This window comes from Eurytemora carolleeae, unplaced genomic scaffold (assembly GCF_000591075.1).
Source record: "Eurytemora carolleeae unplaced genomic scaffold, Eaff_2.0 scaffold354, whole genome shotgun sequence".
In the NCBI taxonomy this organism is placed as follows: Eukaryota; Metazoa; Arthropoda; class Copepoda; order Calanoida; family Temoridae; genus Eurytemora; species Eurytemora carolleeae.
The window spans coordinates 21838-42571 of record NW_019396571.1 but is presented as its reverse complement, the minus strand read 5'-3'; the positions used below and the strand labels follow the sequence as shown (position 1 = coordinate 42571).

The following is a 20734-nucleotide window of genomic DNA, read 5'->3' as shown; positions in this document are numbered from 1 at the left end:
AAAATCTTAAACTTAAATCACGTGACCAGAACTATCACCAATGGCAGAGCAGTATACTGATCACGTGTCTCTGCCTGTATCACGTGACCACTTTACTGCACTGTCATTGGTGGATTTTCTGGTCAAGCAATTCGGACGTGTAAATAATATTATGAATTAAATCTATTAAAAATAGAAATAACAAATATAAAATTAGAATTGGAGTAAACCTAAGTAATAATTAGCTTTCTCGGGGATATTATCGTTTTCAGATTGGTTGCTTATTTGCTGAATTTGATCTATTTAAACCCACTACTTTTATACAAAATTGTATATATATTAATTTTCGTATAAATTTGACACAGTTGTAAATCAATTTCTCGAGATAGGAACATCAGATAAAACTTTCATGGGTCGCGATCGAGAGCTAAAGTGATTAGCTTTCAGTCTATACCCCCTTTCATTTTTCCTTTACTGTCCCTTTAAATTGAGTTTTAGTTTTTTTCTACTATATGAATTTTGTTTCTAATTCCTGCTGACGTAAAATAATTTCGATGAAATAATTTAAAAATCAATCTTTTAAACCCAAAACGAAACTTTTACCAAACAAAGCGTCTATCTACAATAATAATCTCTATAGTTTCTAGTTCTGGTCGGGGGGTGGCCATTGGGACACTTATTAGTACAATATTTCTCTTTGTGTGTACAAAAAAGTTAATCAATGTTGATTGTCAACTAATAAATATACATTGTATTATGAGAATACTGTATAGATAGAAGGACATACATTAATATAAATGCAATTATATAAACTTTCGAGAAAAAACTCAGCGGTAGTAGAGACTCATACGATACATAGTTCAGTAAAAGAAATTGTATTTTTTCTTTTCTAAACAAAAATGGATTCTACCTCAGAAATCATATTTTTTAGGTAAATATTTTTGCCCTCAACCGCTGGGTTTTAAGCTTCTACATTTATGAAAATATGTTTTTACAGTGATTGAAGACAAAAATGTTATTTAAACAAGGTGTTATTTTTACAAATATATAATATTTTTGTTTCTATTTTTTTCTATTGGTTGAAGACATAACATTTTTTAGAAGAATTTATTTTCATTTCTTAATTTTAACCGCAAAGTATCTAAACTTATATGTCACAAGTGCTCTTTCAACTACTAACGCTGTATTTGTTTTCTCCAAAGAATATAGCATTGATTTAAATACTAAACTGTAAGGTAGAGTCACATATATTAATCAAATATAATTTAAACTGCCTTTTATTCGATTACATACAGTGAAACCCTTAATAACGAATACATCGAAAGAATTCATCAAATGTTGTATTCTTCACTTTCTGATAATGGAATGTTGCAGATATTTAGTTTTTTAATTAAATGATTATATGGAACTCTTTAAAACTGTTCCCGCATATTCATGGCTATTTATTTATTTTCGCAAATACTGAAATTTACGTCATATAGTATAAAACTCATTGAAAAATTGTCAAGACGACATTTGATAAATTCTTCCGATGTATTCGTTATTAAGGGTTTCACTGTATTATATAAAATAACAAAATACGCGGATTTGTTAGTGGATTTCCAAAAATAAATTTAAGAATTAAGTTATTTAAAGCACTTTTAGCAAGTTAATAAGTGAGTGAGAAAACAAACCTGTTTGCCATATAAGCCTGTCCTCCGAATATAAGAAGCATATAAATACTACTCGCGTAAGCACAAACTGCTCGCCAATTCTCTTGCATCCATGTTTTAACATCAGTGTGCTCGAAATCCTAAATTCAACAAAAAAAAATGTATTTTCTGAAATTGTTACTTTTTTAGAGGATATGCGTACAGCAAAGTGAAAAAAAAAATATTTAAAGGGACCGTAAGCAAAATTTCAAGTGACCCTTCATTTAAAGAGGGGTATATTTGATTCACAACCGTACCATTTAAACCTTTAAAGGAAAATATATTAAAGGAAAGATAATGGAACAAAAAAAGTTGTTATTATCATTATTTTTATGTTATTATTATTATCATTATTATTATTATTATTATTATTATTATTATTATTATTATTATTATTATTATTATTATTATTATTATTATTATTATTATTATTATTATTATTATTATTATTATTATTATTATTATTATTATTATTATTATTATTATTATTATTATTATTATTATTATTATTATTATTATTATTATTATTATTATNTGGGGACTTGTGAGTTGTGGTCATGACATTATATATTATTAAAGTTATAAATGATGGTAAAAAAGTACGTGTAGAGTGCAGACACTGTTAGGACTCAAGGGTTGGACGCTGTTATTTTTAAACATAAAATCTTTTGGTTCAAAAAAACTTCTCTAAAAAATCTGAACCCTTTATCCGATCAAAAATTTGGAAAATATTATAGTTGTTCTAGATTCAGAAGTGTTAAATTTTGATAATTTTTGTTAATTTTCTTTTCTGTAGTATAAAAGCGCAAGTCACTTTTGTAGAGAAACCACAACGGAATATAATTAGTTTTCATTATTATAGACATTGATATTCATACTTGATCAGACAACATCAATAATATCTATTATTTTTCATCATCATTGAATTCAAATTTTTAAAATAAATTCCTACACATTTCTTTAAAATTCGTCAAATGCCGATTTAGCAATGAATTTCTGTTTTGGAGAAGAATCGAATGTTACAGAAACAGAAGAGAAAAAATAACTTATCTATTTTCAGATTTAAAATCTACTTTTTCTTTCTTTGACATTTGTTTAAAACAGAATAACTGTTATATTTCTCGTCCGGGTTTTAAACTTATTTTTGAAAAATAAATTCTTTTTTTTAAAGAATAGAAACGTCCAACAGGTAGGAAATGAATCCTGACATGTTTGTTCTAAAACTAGTTTAACAAAATTTCGAATTAAAAAAAATTTATTTTGAAAAAAATTCAAATTTTTTATAGCATTTGTTACCCGGCCCGGTATACTTAAGGGTTCCCAAAGAAATGTCAGCCAATTCGGTCCAGCTGGTATAGCTATCATATATAGATAGAATTGAGGAAAACTTGTAATAATGGATGATATATGTTACAAGCTTCATGAAGCAAAGATGCCAAACGGACCAATGCTTATAATCAACAATATCTTAGACACATTTACTGAAACTATTCGAATCAGAAGAGTTTTTATTATTATTTTCATCTATCTAAAATCGGTTACTCCAAAAATTGATTCGCAATATTAAAAAACATTCCCTTCTTTTCCCTTGTATTTTGACGGAAAACATAATAAACCACACACAAAATGTTTATGTAAAAAGATAGGAGAAAATTGGATTAGACAGTGGCATCGCCTAATTATTAGTTATACACTTTCCTTATACATTAATATTTACATGTATACATCATATGTATATATATGTATATTCAATATTCATATATATGTATATTCAATATTCATATATATATACATCATATGAAAATTTAACACTTTTCAAGTAGAAGAAACGAATATATTGTCACAAACATAATTTATCATATGGAGCTATAAAGGCTACCGTTGCCTCTAAACTTCCACTTTACCCCCCCTTCCCTTGACTTTCCACAACAATTTTAATCTTTACATAGGTATGCAGTGTTATCTTGAATATCCAAAAAAATGCAGAACTATTAAAATATTAAATATTGCATGTATTCAATATTAAAGATATACGAGGTATTGACAGGTAAAAAGGCATGAATAATTTTTTCGTGTGTGTTTAATAAATAATTGTTACTGTATTCTTTTTGAAAAAGAATTCAACCAAAATATTAATCTATTTTAATAGACAAAAAGTAGACAAACATTATCTTAATATTGACAAATAGTAGACAAACATTATCTTAATATTGAAAAATAGTAGACAAACATTATCTTAATATTGACAAATACTAGACAAACATTATCTTAATATTGACAAATAGTAGACAAACATTATCTTAATATTGACAAATACTAGACAAAAGTTTATTTTAATAGACAACCATTGAATTAATTAGACAAATATTTAACTTATTTGATAAACATAAACTGATCCGAATTGTCTAATAAAAAAGTTTTTCTTTTAAATATTAAAAAAAACTAATGGAAAAAACTTACGGGGATTCAGTCCATCGACATTTTCACTCTGCTTGTGAGTTGTATTTATTAAAAACTACAATTAAAGAAAAACAATCTTTTTCTCTTTTTATTTCGACATTGCCAAAATATTCCACTATTTTAAGAATTTTAGGTCAATCACTTGAAAATGTAAAACATTTTACTAAATTTGTGGAAACTAGAAAATGAATTTGAAAGAATATCTGACCGGCAAGCTAGTGTATAGTACGTACGGACTCAATTTATAATTTAGACGTTTATTTATGAGTTTTTCTAATGCTTCATATAAGAGAAATGCGCAAGTCACTTTCACCAGAGAAAACGCAAATGAAAACAAATAGTTTAACAGTTTATAAACAGCCTCATCAATTTTTAAAACAGGGTGGACTTTGAAGTGTCACAACGCCTTTTTTACCGCACTGACTCAGTTATGCTTGTCTGCATCACTTTACATGTACATTTAAGCACAGTACTGTAAAGCACTTGGTGTTAGGTTTGGTTTTTTAAAAAGTAATTGGCAAAATTCTCATCGATTTTTGCTTGGGAATTTGAGACCTTTAAATCACAGTGAGGGTACCGCGTTCTAAATCGGCCATTACCATCTTTGCATGGAGGATCACATGAAATTAAGCTTATTCATTACGCTTGTAAAAATGATAATTTTCACTTGTGGTTTAATTGTACCTATCAAAAATGTTTTTTTTTTTTTTTTTTTTTTTTTGCAGCAAGACAAGAAAAGAAATTAACAAAATTTATCTCTTTCAAAAAAGGAGAATAAACTATCTATATTGGAGAAATTTTTTTGGAAATAAACTTTGAATATTAGATTTAATTATTTAACTTGTATATAAAATCTATGGAAGGTAAAGAATCACTAAAACTTATAAAATAAAAATAAAATAAATAAAAAAAAAACTTTTGGTTCCGTTAAAGCTTTCTTTTATAATCATAACACAATCAAAGTTTTTACTGAAATCAGTTAAAGACACATTTAAATCAGTTAAGGTATACTTTAAAATCAGTCAAGTATAGGCTAAAATCGGCTACAGTATACTCAAAAATCGGCCACAGTACACTCTAAAATCGGCTACAGTACACTCTAAAATCGGCTACAGTACACTCTAAAATTAGTTAAAGTACACTCTAAAATTAGTTAAAGTACGTTTACACTAAATTTCAAATAAAGTACACTCTAAAATCAGTTAAAGAAGAAATCCTAAATCAGTTAAAGTAACTGTAAAATCAGTTAAAGTACACTAAAATCTGTTAAAATCTCCAATATTCTAACCCTAAAACTCTGCTAGTGACTCATGCCGGTTAAAACGAACATAGCCAGAAGTACAGCAAGTTGACCCATGTCTAGCGTGGCAGCTAGCCTATGATCTCTAACTGAACCTATTCCCCTGGACGGATATATCCCTGGATATCTCCAGTTTGTATCCTGAACTGTTTAAAAGTATCCCTGGGTATCAAATGTAACTCTATACTCTTGTTACTGTATGAGCGAAGGACGGTGCTCTACTGCCTGCACTGGGATCAATACAAGGAAAGCCGGGACTTTCCGTGGTCCCCCCCCCCCCCGGCATATCCATTCATTATTCTTTAAACCATCATCCTTACATTACCCATCATTCCATTCTTCATTCATCATTCATTTGTACATTCATGCTTCAAGCTTCCATCCTACATTCTTTCTTTACCTTACCAGCCTTAATAATAAATCTTCCATCTGTTCCATCTTTCTCGTCATTATCCATCATCCTTTAGCCCGCCATCCTTCATTTTTCAATCTTCCATCATCCATTATTCATCCTCTACTTATCCTTTAACCGTTCTATATCCGTTTATTCCTGATACGTTCAATTATTCATCTTAATCCATTTAAACTATAAGTCACAATCAATTTAATCGTTCTTGTTTTGTGTTGTTACGTTACGTTTTTTAACAAGATTTTTTTTATTATTTATAAATCTGTCCAAAAATTGATACCTTTAGTTTAACGGTTATTTGGTGGGGCTTTTTATAGACAGACATTTAATGGAAAAAGAAAAACATATTTCAGAGATAGGAGATTTCAAATATATTTCACAAATAGGACATTTCAGAGATAACATATTTCAGAGATAGGAGATTTCAAATACATTTTACAAATAGGACATTTCAGAGATAACATATTCCAGAGATAGAAGATTTCAAAAAAATTTGACATTTCAAAGATAGGCCATTTCAAATATGCATCAGCTTTTGTTTCTTTACTTGGATTTGAAGGGGAAGGGGAAGTTGGCAAGAAAAAACATCTTCACGACTAAATTCTGGGGGAGGGGACAAATTTGTTAAATTGGGATAAATAAGCTTAAAAGAGGGCAATGCAATTTTTAAGAGGGGTAGGGACTAGGGGGATATATTTCTAATAGGGGATATTGTACTTCTTGAATTATAACGGTTTTTTTTTATTTTGCTAAATATGGTATGGAAACCGCCCTAAAGTGTATCCGAACTAATATTTGTGTAGTTAAAAAAATATCGCATATGTTTAACTTCTGGTTAAACGTACGTAATTATTAATAAACTTTGATCCCGGCCCTGAGGCCAATTGTGTAGTGAACAAACGAGCATTTTTTTTAAAGGAACTTTAAAATTAATTTAAAGTAAGACTCAGGGGGGATGATAGTTCTCATAACTGTGTGCTCAGTTAGCTGTACTGTACACTTACAACTGTTTACTAATATTGATATTGGTATTTTTATTGACGAAAACCTTACTTTTGACTATCACGTCAAATCTACTTTGAATAAAATCTCTAAATCATTATTTACTCTGAATAAAGTAAAGAATTCCTTGTCTTCTACCGCTCTTAAAAGTTTATACTACGCTTTAATTCATCCATATTTTCTTTATTGTCTGCCTGTGATTAGATGTTCAAATCAAAAAAATATAAACATGTTAGCTCTAAAACAAAAGCGGTGTATTCGTATTATTTGCAAAGCTAGTTACAATGCTCATACTGCAACTGTTTCATTCATTAAAAATCCTACCTCTTGCTTATCTTATTTTACAACAGAAGCTTATTTTTATGCACTCTATTGAATATTGCTATGCACCATCTTCATTTATAGATAACAAAACCTTTCCTAAGAACAGTCAAATTGATGTTCATCCTTATCAATATCCACTTAGAAATATCAATGATCTTTTTACTCCTGGAGTTCGCAATGAATTTCTTACTAGATTTCCATTTTACTCCTTTCCCATTTGTTGGAATACTTTTGATCCTACATTTCAGTCAATAAGCAATAAGAACGCTTTTAAATACTCAGTTAAACAGCATCTGTTGGAAAGATTATAAAACTTTGTTTGTAATAAACTTTTCTGTTATACCTGCTCTAGAATTTGTTGAGTAAATTTTGGTGTACAGATTGTAAAGGGTGGAGGTTTTATCTAGTTATTAACGATCTCATCATCTTAACTCATATATATAGATTTCAGTTAATCATATATTCAGAATTGATACATTGTAATTTGTAAGGTTATGTATTCATTGGAGTCCAGATTGTCCTAATTAATATTTACAAATCATAGTTGAAGCTAAGAGGTCCCTGTTCTCCTCTATCCAATCCTCCTGCCCTACCTAAACCATCCACCACCACACCGTCAATTCCGTATCTATAATTTTTCTTTCTTTTATTATCGAGCAACTGGGGAACTGATATGAAAACAGCTACAGCTATAGCAGTTCTCCAGACGCAGAACATTAATCAGTTGACAATTAATCTACCACTTGTAATAATGATTTATCAATGTTTCTGCGTAAATAAATAATATTTGATTTGATTTGATTTGATACTATAGGTTAGGTCCAGGGGGGATGATAGTTCTCATAACTGTGTGCTCAGTTAGCTGTACTGTACATTACAGCTGTTTATTAATATTGATATACTATAGGTTAGGTCCAGGGGGGATGATAGTTCTCATAACTGTGTGCTCAGTTAGCTGTACTGTACACTTACAACTGTTTACTAATATTGATATACTATAGGTTAGGTCCAGGGGGGATAATAGTTCTCTACCTGTGTGCTCAGTTAGCTGTGCTGTACACTTACAACTGTTTACTAATATTGATATACTATAGGTTAGGTCCAGGGGGGATAATAGTTCTCTACCTGTGTGCTCAGTTAGCTGTTGTTGAAAATATATATCAAACTATATAAAATGAACAATTCAAATTATGAGAAGTGCCCGCCTGAATCATTTTAGGAATTTGAACGCACTGTATATCATGTTTGTATAATGTCCAATACAAATTAACACGACGGAACCTTTTTAGTCGAACTTTTTTGTGATCGAAACCTAGCTCTTTTGATCCCAGAGAAGCTTTTTGTTGCAGATTTTACTATTTTCGATTTTTCAAATATTTTAAAATCTGCAAAATTCTATTTAAAAGGGGCGCGAATGACCTTGAGGAAGGTTAAAATATTCTTCAAATCATGTTTAATTTTATTACAATGATTCTAAAATTCGGGGGAAAAGCATAAACAAATTCTTTTGCAACTAGCTCTAGAACTCAAGGAAGTAAATACACCATACAAGGGAGCACCAAGGGGGTTGTCCCCCCCCCCCATAAAAAAATCTTGAAACCTTGTTTTTATGAAATTCATTTTAAAAGTTTATAGAAATAAGAATGAAGGAGGGATATGTCCGACTCACACCGGTGCCCTTTCTTCTTCGGTCAGATGTGTGTAGGGTACCGTAGTGAATCTTGTCAGATAAATGTGTGTAGGGTACCGTAGTGAATCCTGTCAGATAAATGTGTGTAGGGTACCGTAGTGAATCCTGTCAGATAAATGTGTGTAGGATACCATGGTAAATCTTGTCAGATAAATGTGCGTAGGGTACCTTAGTGAATCCTGTCAGATAAATGTGTGTAGGGTACCATAGTGAATCCTGTCAGATAAATGTGTGTAGGGTACCGTAGTGAATCTTGTCAGATAAATGTGTGTAGGATTCCATAGTGAATCTTGTCAGATAAATGTGTGTAGGGTACCGTAGTGAATCCTGTCAGATAAATGTGTGTAGGGTACCGTAGTGAATCTTGTCAGATAAATGTGTGTAGGGTACCATAGTGAATCTTGTCAGATAAATGTGTGTAGGGTACCATAGTGAATCTTGTCAGATAAATGTGTGTAGGGTACCGTAGTGAATCTTGTCAGATAAATGTGTGTAGGGTACCATAGTGAATCCTGTCAGATAAATGTGTGTAGGGTACCGTACTGAATCTTGTCAGATAAATGTGTGTAGGTGTGGTATCTGGGAACCACAAATACGTGCAATAAATGGTATCTAAAATCTACACTTAATAAGATTTATACAAGTACTTAAACCTGTTTATATCTATCATGTGTGTAACCTGTTGACGTTTAAGGGGCGCTAACCACCTTTAACTTTAGGGTGCTTTTTTGTTTTTCAACTTTTAGATGTTTATGAGTAAAACTTTTGTCGTACATATGCGTAAAATGAAATGACTTTTTCTTTAAATATTAACCTATAACTAGGTCATTTTATGAGTATCAAATTTGTTTGAATTATTCCATAAACATTCAGAATACGAATATATTGGAATTGTATAATATCCGCTCTTTAATTCCCATTAATCTCATCGATTCCGCATGCATGATGTCATAGTAATTTGCATAATTTTAAACTTTGGACTTAAAATGTACAAATTATCATCACCACGTCCACAACTAGTGCAATATAAAAAGTACAAATATTTTATGTAAGTATAAGCGTTATGTGTACACTGTACAGGGTTACCCTACAGGATGAGACTTTAAAGACCACCTGAAACTCATCATGACGTTATTTCTAGGTTATATACAGTCTTCTGCCTCCCATTTAATTTTTTAATGACTTATATAATAATTTGGCCCAGAAAGAAACTAGTTGACAAGTTTACATTTACAGGAAATTGAAAATTTAAATAAATTTTGAAGTCTCATCCTTTGAGGGTAACGAGGGAAGGAACCCCTAGATGCCATGAGCCCCTGCTATGCAGACACGAGCCTCACAGATTTTCAAGGCAGACCGAGCCTACACTATGAAGAAATGATTATGCGCAATACATCAAGATGTGCCTGTGTAAAAACGGAGGTTTTTAAAAACTGTTTTAAAAAGTTTAAATAATTGGAGTTTCTCAAAGATGAGAAGTATTTATCTAGTGTTAAGACAGAACTTGTTCTGATCAGGAAGATATCGGGCGTCTGACAAGTTTATATAAGTGCACTATTTGCTGAAAAAACGAAATTATTTGTATTGCCTTAATTATTGAGACTAAGTTCTAGCCATGCTTCCTCCCCGGAACCACTGGACAGTGGACACACAAGAAATATACAATAACCCAAAACTCTACACCTTGATTGATTGATTGAAATCTTCAGCTTCAGAGCGTCCCATATCATTGGATTATCTCCAAGCTTCAGTGTCAAAATACTCGCATAACATTTGAAAAACCTGGTATTTCTGCAAACAAATTTTTTTAGTAGCCCATACATTTTTAAATGATTCATTCGTTTTTAATTTTCTGGTCAGTTCGACGAACTGATCTGTCCTTTGAATTACGTTCTGTGGTTTGAGAAATAAAAAAATGTGCATACAAGGTTTAATATCACAAACATTGTTTTAAGCTTGGATGAGAATTGGCTTTACTGAATTCTATATCTCATCAGAGTCACTCAGAAACCCTGGAACTTCTGTATGCAACTTGTCTAGTCTTGGAACAATTCTTATCATAATTCAATTTGATATAAAAGCCCCATCCTGTATCTTTACTTTCAAAGAAAATACCCTGAACACTGTAGATACAATATCCAATATCAAATAAAGATTTCATCAGTATTGAGTTTCCATGAAAACCCATTATCATATCCTTTTATAATTATTGAACATTGATATTCAACATGAAGGAAGGGGGGGGGCTGTCACGGAAGTCCAATGAAAAATAATTTGCAGGGCTCAAAGAAAATTTGACGGTTGGAAGCCCATTTTGAGGGGCTCAGGACGGCCCAGATCCCCCCTCTCTAAAAAAACAGATAGGGCTGCGATAATCGTCTTTTATAAAGATAAAAATCTAAATGTTTGCCTTCCCTTAAATTATTATACATTATGGTACTTATCAGAGAATTTTTTTTCAAATAGACAACAAATTTGAAATAAAAAAATGTTATTGAAACCTCCGGGGTCGGGGTTAAATAGCAACAAAATTCTGAAAAAAATGAAAAGTTGCAAAAAAGCTTTATTTTTAAATGTTGCAACTTTTTTGTTTTTAAAAAATGTCAAATCTTTAACCAACTTTTAAACAAGATACAAGGAAACCCATAAGGGATGATCCTGTAATTCTTTAAACCTGACGATGCCAAAGTTAAATTAAGTCTTTCACCTTGAATACAATCTTTTACTAGCTTATATATTGGTTAGGAAAAAAATAACTTGTTTACGATTGGTAATGTTACATCGACTATATGCAACATCCCCCCTACTGAACTTCTGACCTACTAACTTTCCGACCTACAGCAATATCGGAACTACGCCAGCTGTTTATTTTTGTATTATTTGAGGTTGGGTTGGGTTAAGACAATTTCTGGACCAAGCGCTGAGGCTAGGGGGACGAGCGCCGCGGCTAGGACAAAATGGGGGGCCAGGCGCTGCGGCCACTAGTCCATCTAACAGCTGCAAAACCGCGTGCTTGTAGGTCGGATGTGTAGTAAAGCGGATTTGACGTAGTTAAGAAGTGGAGTATAGCGGATTTGCGTAGGTTGAAAGATACACCATCTTACGATTGCAGAGAGAGAAAAAAATAAATAGACAGTATAAATTATGTACAGTCGTCTCTGAAGTTTCATCCTTTGTAACCCTGCACTGTACTTGAAACTATATTTTCGGAAATTTTCCCAAAATATGTTAGGGGTAAAAAGAAGACAAAAATAAATAATAGACATTTAAAACCATTTTTTCTTCTTTTTTCTAAAATAAGTTTGTATTGGTTTCCAAAAAATCGTGGCTAAAGAACTTCTTCTATATGTTAGGGAGCTTCAAAAAGACCAAGCACCCTCAAATATCATAAAATCTTTAATTTATCACTTTGATATGTGATATGCCTTATATATGTTTTTTTGGCTCTAGGAATCCATTTTTGAGACGATATAGATATTGTCACTTATTTTCCAGGTTTTTAGGACACCCTGTACAAGAAAAAATTTCAAATAAATCAAAACAGGGATTTAATTCCAGTTTTTTATTTAGAAATCCAGTGTTGTACAATTTCTAAAAACAGATTTCTATTTCTTCTTCTTAACAGCATTCTCAGTCCCTTTTATGTACTTCCTGTACACAACGGTGTTTTAAACAAATATATTTGATCATTAAATTCTAAAAATTTTCTGGCTCTGCTTTTTTGAATAGAAAAGAAAAGATTTGAAAAGAAAATTAGACGTTGGCTGTTTTCTTTCCCCATTTTCTTTACCCAAAGAATAATCTGATTTCCCTTAAAGGGAGTGTTCGCGAAAAATGAAAGGGGGGTATAGGCTTACGGCAAAAATAAGCGCTTTTGATTGTTACTAATCTTATTTCTATCTGTTGCGTCTGTAAGGAGAAAATGGTTAAAAACGACTTATACTGAAGAACGTAACGTCCATACAAATTGAGAAACTTGCAACATACGACTTGGATCGTAAAAATATCCATTTGATTTCAAACAAATCATTCAGCTATTACAACCTACAGTCATACAGTTATTTTTCGCCACATTTCTATATAGTTGATATTTCATAATATTTTTTTATTTGTTATGCACTAAAAACGCCGAAATAGTTAGCCGCCAGGTGTCTCTACTCTCGATGCTTTGAATGATTTCACGTGGCAGAGACACCTAGCGGAAAAAACGTCGTTTTAAGCGCATTGCATATAAACAAATAACAAATATTATGAAAAGTTAACTATATTCGAATACATCGAAAAATAATCGATGTCAAAAGATTTTAATATTTCAATGATTTGTTTGATATTAATTTGATTTTTCTACGATCCTAGTCGTATGTTGCAACTTTTTCAATTTGTATGGACACTAAGTTCTTCGGTATACGTCGTTTTTAACAATTTTCTCCTTATAGACGCAACAGATGGAATTTAAGATTAGTAGCAATCAAAATCGATTATTTATCGCCGTAAGCCTATACCCCCTTTCATTTTTCGTGAACACTCCCTTTAAACCACCAATTTGCATCAAATTTAATGATAAAAACACACACACACATATTTGCTTCTCGCAAATAAATGTACGGATATCTTTTAAAAACCATTAAAAAACTCCTGAAATTTTCTACGATTTTTGCCAGGTTTTTAAACTACATTTGACACAACAGTTTAAGCCTGGCATTTATAACTTGATATGATCTAATTGCTGATGCAGGTTCTGTCAAATCATTAAAATGATATATTTTATATTTGTAGCCAGGACTGGAACATTCCATTAATCAGCAAAAGGGATCAGGCATGATTTCAAGTGACCCTACGTTGAAATGTCTAATTTACAAAAGCAACCTTTAAACATTTGTCTGAAAAATAGGGGAAGGCAGATGGCCATAAGCCACAACATTTTCCCCTTCCATGCCACATTTTCAATGAAAAAGTTTCCCCCTTGCTTGAAATGAATAAAATAAATAAGTTTAGAATACACCCCTTGGTATTTTATACTCCTCCAAAAGCAGTCTGGTAGCAAAGGCAACCTGGTTTCCCTGCACACAAAAAATTTATTAGTCCACAAGCACATCATCTATATATATATATGTATATATATATAGTTGTAATTTCTGTTTGTCTGTTTGTTTGTTTGTCCGATCATAACTCAGGAACCCCTTGAACAATTTGCAACAAATTTAGTTTGGGGAACTCCGGAGATTTTTGAGATTCTAAAATGAGTGGGTCCATTTTAATGGAAAACATAGCTAAAATCATAATTTACGACGAAGCGTGGGTAAACGGTGGGACTATTTATGACCAGGCAACGCTGGGTTCCTAAGCTAGTTAATACATGAAATGTATGGACTCGTAGTGTTCATAGAGGGATAAATAGTGCACATAGAGTACATGAAGTACATAGGGTACTTACAATTCATCAAGAACATTGAGTACGAAGAGTTAAAAATTTTAAGTATATTATCAACAGAAAATCCTGGATTAAATCTTAAGAATTTTTTAATGAAAATGTAAGATAAAAACGTTTGTATATTAGTGACGTCAGACGTGTATGTACATTGTACATTGTACAGTATACAAACAAAGCAATAATTAAAATTCCCCAGTTAAGTTTAAACAGCAACATGTGATCTGGACATGACTTAACCGTATGTAAAGATAAGAATATAAATAAGAAATAAACATGTGATTTCGAAATGACTTAACCGTATTTAAAGATAAGAATATAAAAAAGAAATAAATTCTATGCCCCACTATACAATATACAGAACAATATACAATATACAATATACAATATGCAGAAATGGTAACCTACAAAGGATAACCTAAAACTTTAAATATAACGAACTGAAGATTTGATTTTTGTTTTCTATTTTGTAGTCTTTAGAGTCTTTTTCAAGGACTGAAATCATAAAAAATTTCTTTAGTATCAGAGTACCAGATATATGGAACAAACTACCAGCCCATGTCAAAAGTTGAACCTCTATTAATCAGGGGTCCATATAATTCCCAAAATAGCTTATTTTCTCGATCCCAAAATAAATGTTTGCCCCCAACTTAAAAAATGCCCCCAATTATGCTCCCAATTTTTTTTAAAAATTATCATTAAAAAAAAATTTGCCCCCATTTCTTTCAAATTTGTCAATCCCAAATGGGATTGAAAAAGGAATTATATGGACCCCTGCTATCAATATGTTCAAATCCTGATATGATGATTATCTATGCACAAGAACTGTTGATGCTATCTAAATCCAGTCTTGCAGAAGTCCTGATGAACAGTTCATTGCCTGGCAGGAATTCTCATAATGGTCCCACCGGGACTGCTGAGAATCACCACAAAAGTAAGAAGAAGTAAGAAAAGTAAAATGAAGAAAATAGGTTGGCTAAACTGCAGGGAATATTAAAACTGAATTCCCTCCGTACATCATCTTTTGTGAGTTTGTTTATTTGTTCTCAGTGTTGAATGTCTTTCTTAATTCTGCGAAACCATCGCAAAACCATTGTTTCCCGCAAAATACAAATGAAACTGGAAAATTTCTTGAAGGATAAGATTGTTACAATTTTTAATCCTGTTATACCAAAATACGAAAATCTCTTATTTCCCTCCCCGTTCCCCCGGGAGCATTTCAAGCTTTTAGTGCACACTGGTACAGCTACCTGGATCATAACCTCAGAACCGGTTTTTCTGTTTACAGCTGGATTCACAGCTGTACTCGCTGCAACACCAACCTGCAGTACATTTCATGTACAGGTCAATTTTGCAGTTTCATGTTGATCAAAAGTTACCATCGATTGAAATTAAACAATAAGACTTAGGTTAAGTAAAATTGGGAATTCGCTTTTTACTGTCAAAGGGTTTTAACAATATCTAGTTAGTAGTAAAAGATTTTTAAGTATTTACGGGATTACAGAACTAAAAACATTATAAAAATTCTTCCCTTCTTTTTGAAAAATGAAAAACAATCATTGTTCTAAATTCAAGAAGATTATAAAGTGCGTAACTTAATTTCATCATGCTTGGTTAGGGACTCAAAGTTAAGATGCAATTAGACAAAAAAATGAAAGCATGAAAAAAATTATAAAAAAACATACCTGACATTTGTGTGCAAACTGTTGAGGGTCTATTCTGTAGGTTTCCAGATTATATATCAGAGTTATTTTCTTATTTCCTAAATAATATTTAAAGTGGGATCCATAACACTTGGAATAGGAAGTCTACTATTAGACTCAAGTTGTGATTCTAAATAGTTAATTGAACAAGAACCACAGGCATAGTCCAGACTACCAAGACCCATTCCTTATTATGTGTGAAGAGGTAGAGGGAGGGGGGAGTATGAAGAGTGGTTTACTTTATGAATACTTTATCTGTAAATAGTTGTAAATTATAACCTAAAGCTTTTTGTGCAGAAAACAACAAATTTTGTAACCAAACGGATATTTATTTCAGAAGTTTAAATGTTGTTTTATTCTTGATAACCAGACGCCTCATTTTACCCCCATTATCCTCAACTAGTAAGCATATTTACAATATAAAACATTGTTAAAATTTAAATATTCAATTGATCCATATCAATGCATTATTGTTAACCGTACTTATTTACAAGATTGAAATATACGCGTATTTACTTCTATGGATTTGTGGCGAAATTGAGAAGACCACTGGAAACATGGAAAACTTGAAAATTTGAGAACTTGAAAATAAATCTCCCTCTCTCCAGGGAAACCTACCTTGATCAAACATCGTTGGCGTTAGCCCGGATGTCGGTCTGGGCTCTCCAAGATAGGAGGGTTTTCAGATCTTCCCTTATCTTATAGTTTTCTAACCTGATCTGGTTGCAGTAGTGAGCTCTATTGGATCCAGTTTTCCCTTGTGGTATTCAGTAGGTTGTCCAGGAAACTAGAAACAGAAGTTAACCTCCTCTCATGATTTTTGATCTTGCTTAACGTAAGCTTGGGAAAATTGTTTTTAATATTTTTTGTAACGTCATCATGTAGCAAGCGTAATGTAACATTGTGAATAAATGATTTTTCAAACTGGAATAAAAAAAAATTATTAACTTGGTATAATATAACATATTCGACTGTTAAATCAGTGTACAATAAATCTTGACAATGTGAGCCTTTAATTTGAAGCGTTCATGTATGCATGTTGTACAAATTTTCAAAGAGTAGTTTATTTTTTCATACAAATTTAGTTTTATCAATTTTTTTTCTATTCCAAGAAAAAGAAATTTTACTGTAGTTTAGTGTTACAAATATATTTATTTCGCGAAGCATACAATTTTAACAAATATTGTGTAAAAATTACCTGCAGAGAAAATCCGTCCGACATTTTCATTTGAACCCTTGAGGTCAATTCATCCCACTTCATCTCTACAACATGGTTCTCCCCTTTCCCTGGACACAAGAGGGGTATATCATCCTAAATCCTTTTACTAAATTGATATCTCCAGTAAGTGTATTGAAGGAAAGGTTATGGATGAGACATCTCACACTGTGAGGTCTGCCAAATACAGATATATTAGTTTATCTAACAGATATATTAGTTTATCTAATGTAAGAATAAGTCAGGAAAGATTAACCTGGTTATGCAGTGTGACGGGCTCTCCATTCCCAATTATGAATAAGGAAGAGAAGATAGATAAAATTGGAAAGAAAGTGGAGAAAATCCTTATTGAGCCCCTTACTGTGAATCATATACTGGAAATAAGAGAGAAAGTGCCCATTCCTGCTGGAAGTGCTAAATTATTGAAAATACAAGTAGAGGAGAATTGGAGATTGGAGAAGCTATAAACATGAAGAATCATGAAGATGAAGATGAAACATTAGCGGAAACAATAAATTCTATACAAGAATCAGATAATTCTACAGAAGAGAACAAGAGGAAGTTTATTCATGAAAAGTTCCAGAGAGATGAAAATGAGATGTTCTGGCTCAGAGAAGAATTAAGAGGCGGAAGAAAACAGGAAGTAAGAGAAGATAAAGATAAAACATTTAACAGAAACAATAAATTCAATGCAAGATTCAGATTATTCTACAGGAGAGAACAAGAAGAACTTTATTCATAAAAGCTTAAAGATAAATGAAAATGAGATATTAAACCAGGATGAAAAACGTACAGAGGAAGTGATCAAAATATTCCTGGAAAACTTTTCGGTTTTGGCGTTACATTCAAAACATTATGGGAAAACAGATGTCTTAGAATTTGTAATCAATAAGAAGAGATCAGAGAAGATGAACGTAGAATACCAGCTAGACAATGAAGTAAAATGAAGATAGTATTTGCAACAGATCTAGATGGGGATCCAGCTAATCCAGTAGAAAAAGCTAAGGAGAGGTGGAAGTTTGCCGGATATCTGTCTGCTATACACAACATGAGTAAAAAAATCATAGAATCAAGAAAAGCATCAAGATTAAGAGAATAAGCATCAAGATCAAGAGAAAAATCGATATCAAGAGAAGCATCAAATCAGAAGAAGCATCAAAATAAAGAGAAGCATCAAGAGCAAGATAAGCATCAAGATCAGGAGAAGCATCAAAATCAAGATAAGCATCAAGATCAAGAGAAACATCAAGATCAAGAGAAGCATTAATATCAACAGCAACATCAGGATCAGCATCAATATCAAGAGAAACATCGAGGAGTTAATGGTTAGACACGTTTTAATTCTTGTGTAGAGAAACAGGAGGTTCAGCTCGAGTTGTATCTCTAAAGATAGATACAGACTAAAGGAATACATATACGGTTGTATCTGGTTTGATACGGACTGAAGTATTATTGAGGGACCTTGAGTTCGAGAGCGAATTGTATCTTTACGATACACATTGAAGAATACATAATGTTGTATCTGGATTGATAGATACTTGAGAATACAGAAGGAAATACCTGGATTGTTACAGACTTAAGAAAAAGCTATTGGAGTAAGGCATTTTGTACACATATATATATATATATGCATATTTATCTACAGTTTTTAGCTTACCTAGGACGACATCAGCCAGAATTGGATCCATCTTCACCTAAACAGTAAACACAAATATNCCCCCAAAAGCCGGTTTTAATTGTTTAATTGAGCGCCGGCTAAAAAGTCGAATAAAATTTAAATGGAACCAACCATATTTGAGCCGCGGCTCAAATTCTTTAAATTCGGCCTCAAATTGAAAAGATTAAGTGAAAAGAAATATAGGGTGTGACGCGAATGTTCAATTCTTTTCCAGAAAAAAAACAAGCTGAAATCACAAGATTTTGTTACAAACATTCTTTATGTTAGTGCTCACTGAGGCTTGAAATGGATTGCGAGGTCAAATCGTGTTAAAATTCCTATGAAACTAAAATTATTTTATGAAACATTATGTGCTGAATTTTAAAATTCATGATGCCATAAAGACAAAGTAATCATCGTGGCATAAGGTTAAATTAGCTGTACATTATAGCACGCGTACTATAAAGTTTTGATTGGTTCCCGGATTTTCTAAAAAAATTTAGTTTTTATTTCTGTTTTCTTAAAACGCTTTTTTATTTAGTTACACAAAAGTTCATAAAATTACCTATAACACTATCATATTGGCACGACGTGCTATTAAGTTTTTGGACTTAAGTTTTCTCTGTATCTTGAATCAAAATAGTTATAAATACTTAAAAAGCAAACATTCATTGAACTAAACATAAACATATTAATGTGTTGACATTGTAAATTTCTAAAATACTGAGTAATAAGAATAACAGTTCAGCTAGGTAAGGAATTTAAACATATCATAACATTTATATTCATGAATTAGACCAGTATTAATTTTATTTAGAAAAAGTACTTTAAATCAGGTTTAGGCGATTAAATGAATGAAGTGAATGAAGTGAATGAAGTGAATGAAGTGAATGAAGTGAATGAAGTGAATGAAGTGAATTAAGTGAATGAAGTGAATGAAGTGAATGAAGTGAATGAAGTGAATGAAGTGAATGAAGTGAATGAAGTGAATGAAGTGAATGAAGTGAATAAGAAATGAATAAGAAATGAATAAGAAATGAATAAGAAATGAATAAGAAATGTATAAGAAATGAATATGCAATAAATAAGATATGAATAAGAAATGAATAAGAAATGAATAAAAAATAAATAAGAAATGATTAAGAAATGAATAAGAAATGAATAAGAAATGGAAAAAAATGAATAAGAAATAAATAAGAAATGTATAAGAAATGAATATTTAATGAATTAAATTTATTAATTTTTTTCTCAATTATTTCTCTGCTATTCTAGGATAAGAATTTTTTAATAATCTCTCTTTTTTCAACAGTTCAGATTTAGATTTTGAGAGCAAAAAGTTTTAAAACAGAAAAATTTGCCTCTCGGATACGCATATTCATGAGGATCCGGATCCAGAAAACCAAAATGTCGACGATCCAATGGATCCAGATCCTAAGCACTAGCAGATATATAGGTAGGTAGGTAGGTGGATATATAGATCTCTTTAAATATATATTTATCATATCAAAGTGATATCGTGCACTCTCTTCATATATATTTACCAGAAATCAATGATTTAAAATTAGACGATAGTAAATCAACTCTTCATTTAATATTCTTGCAACATTTCATAATTAATTACTTGCAACAAGAGGTAACTGTTAAATCTTCATTTTTGCTAAATTTAAGTTAATGAGAATTTTATGTCAAATTAAATATAAAGAAAAGGGGATGGTGGAGATGTCCTATTGGTGTGGGGNATTCCTAAAATAAAATAAAATTGAAGTTTAATGACTCTAATGACCTCTAATGACCTCCACAAATAGAAAATATTTTAACTATGGCTTTATGCATATCAAACGAAAGCTAGGAACCCAGGGAATACACTAGCAGCAA

General features: G+C 31.5%; 2 protein-coding genes across 2 annotated transcripts in view; both read right to left on the bottom strand.

Annotated features, from left to right (window-relative positions):
- LOC111705678 (elongation of very long chain fatty acids protein 6) overlaps positions 1-1797 on the bottom strand; it is a 17151-nt gene extending 15354 nt beyond the window's left edge. Inside the window, exon 1 of the mRNA XM_023478307.1 lies at positions 1653-1797. Within this exon, the coding sequence (XP_023334075.1) occupies positions 1653-1741 (89 nt within the window). The 5' untranslated portion in view covers positions 1742-1797. The remainder of the gene's footprint in view (positions 1-1652) is intronic.
- A 10605-nt stretch (positions 1798-12402) lies between these two features.
- Positions 12403-18903, bottom strand: LOC111705672 (eukaryotic translation initiation factor 2D). The gene is made up of 7 exons (XM_023478299.1): positions 18860-18903; positions 17185-17273; positions 16701-16773; positions 15969-16045; positions 15534-15605; positions 13860-13915; positions 12403-12506 (listed from the first exon to the last, which is right to left on the bottom strand). The coding sequence occupies exons 1-7, from the start codon at positions 18888-18890 to the stop codon at positions 12461-12463; spliced, it is 444 nt and encodes a 147-aa protein (XP_023334067.1). The 5' UTR covers positions 18891-18903; the 3' UTR covers positions 12403-12460.
- Positions 18904-20734: the final 1831 nt, after the last annotated feature.

Excerpts from the sequence above, each read along its gene's own strand:
- LOC111705672 (XM_023478299.1), bottom strand. The coding sequence starts at position 18,890 with ATGGATCCAATTCTGGCTGATGTCGTCCTAG. Across the intron at positions 16,774-17,184 it reads CGGACGGATTTTCTCTGCAG|TTTCCTGGACAACCTACTGA; the intron begins GTAATTTTTACA and ends TTCTGTTTCTAG. Across the intron at positions 13,916-15,533 it reads GTTCTGAGGTTATGATCCAG|GGAAACCAGGTTGCCTTTGC; the intron begins GTAGCTGTACCA and ends TTTTGTGTGCAG.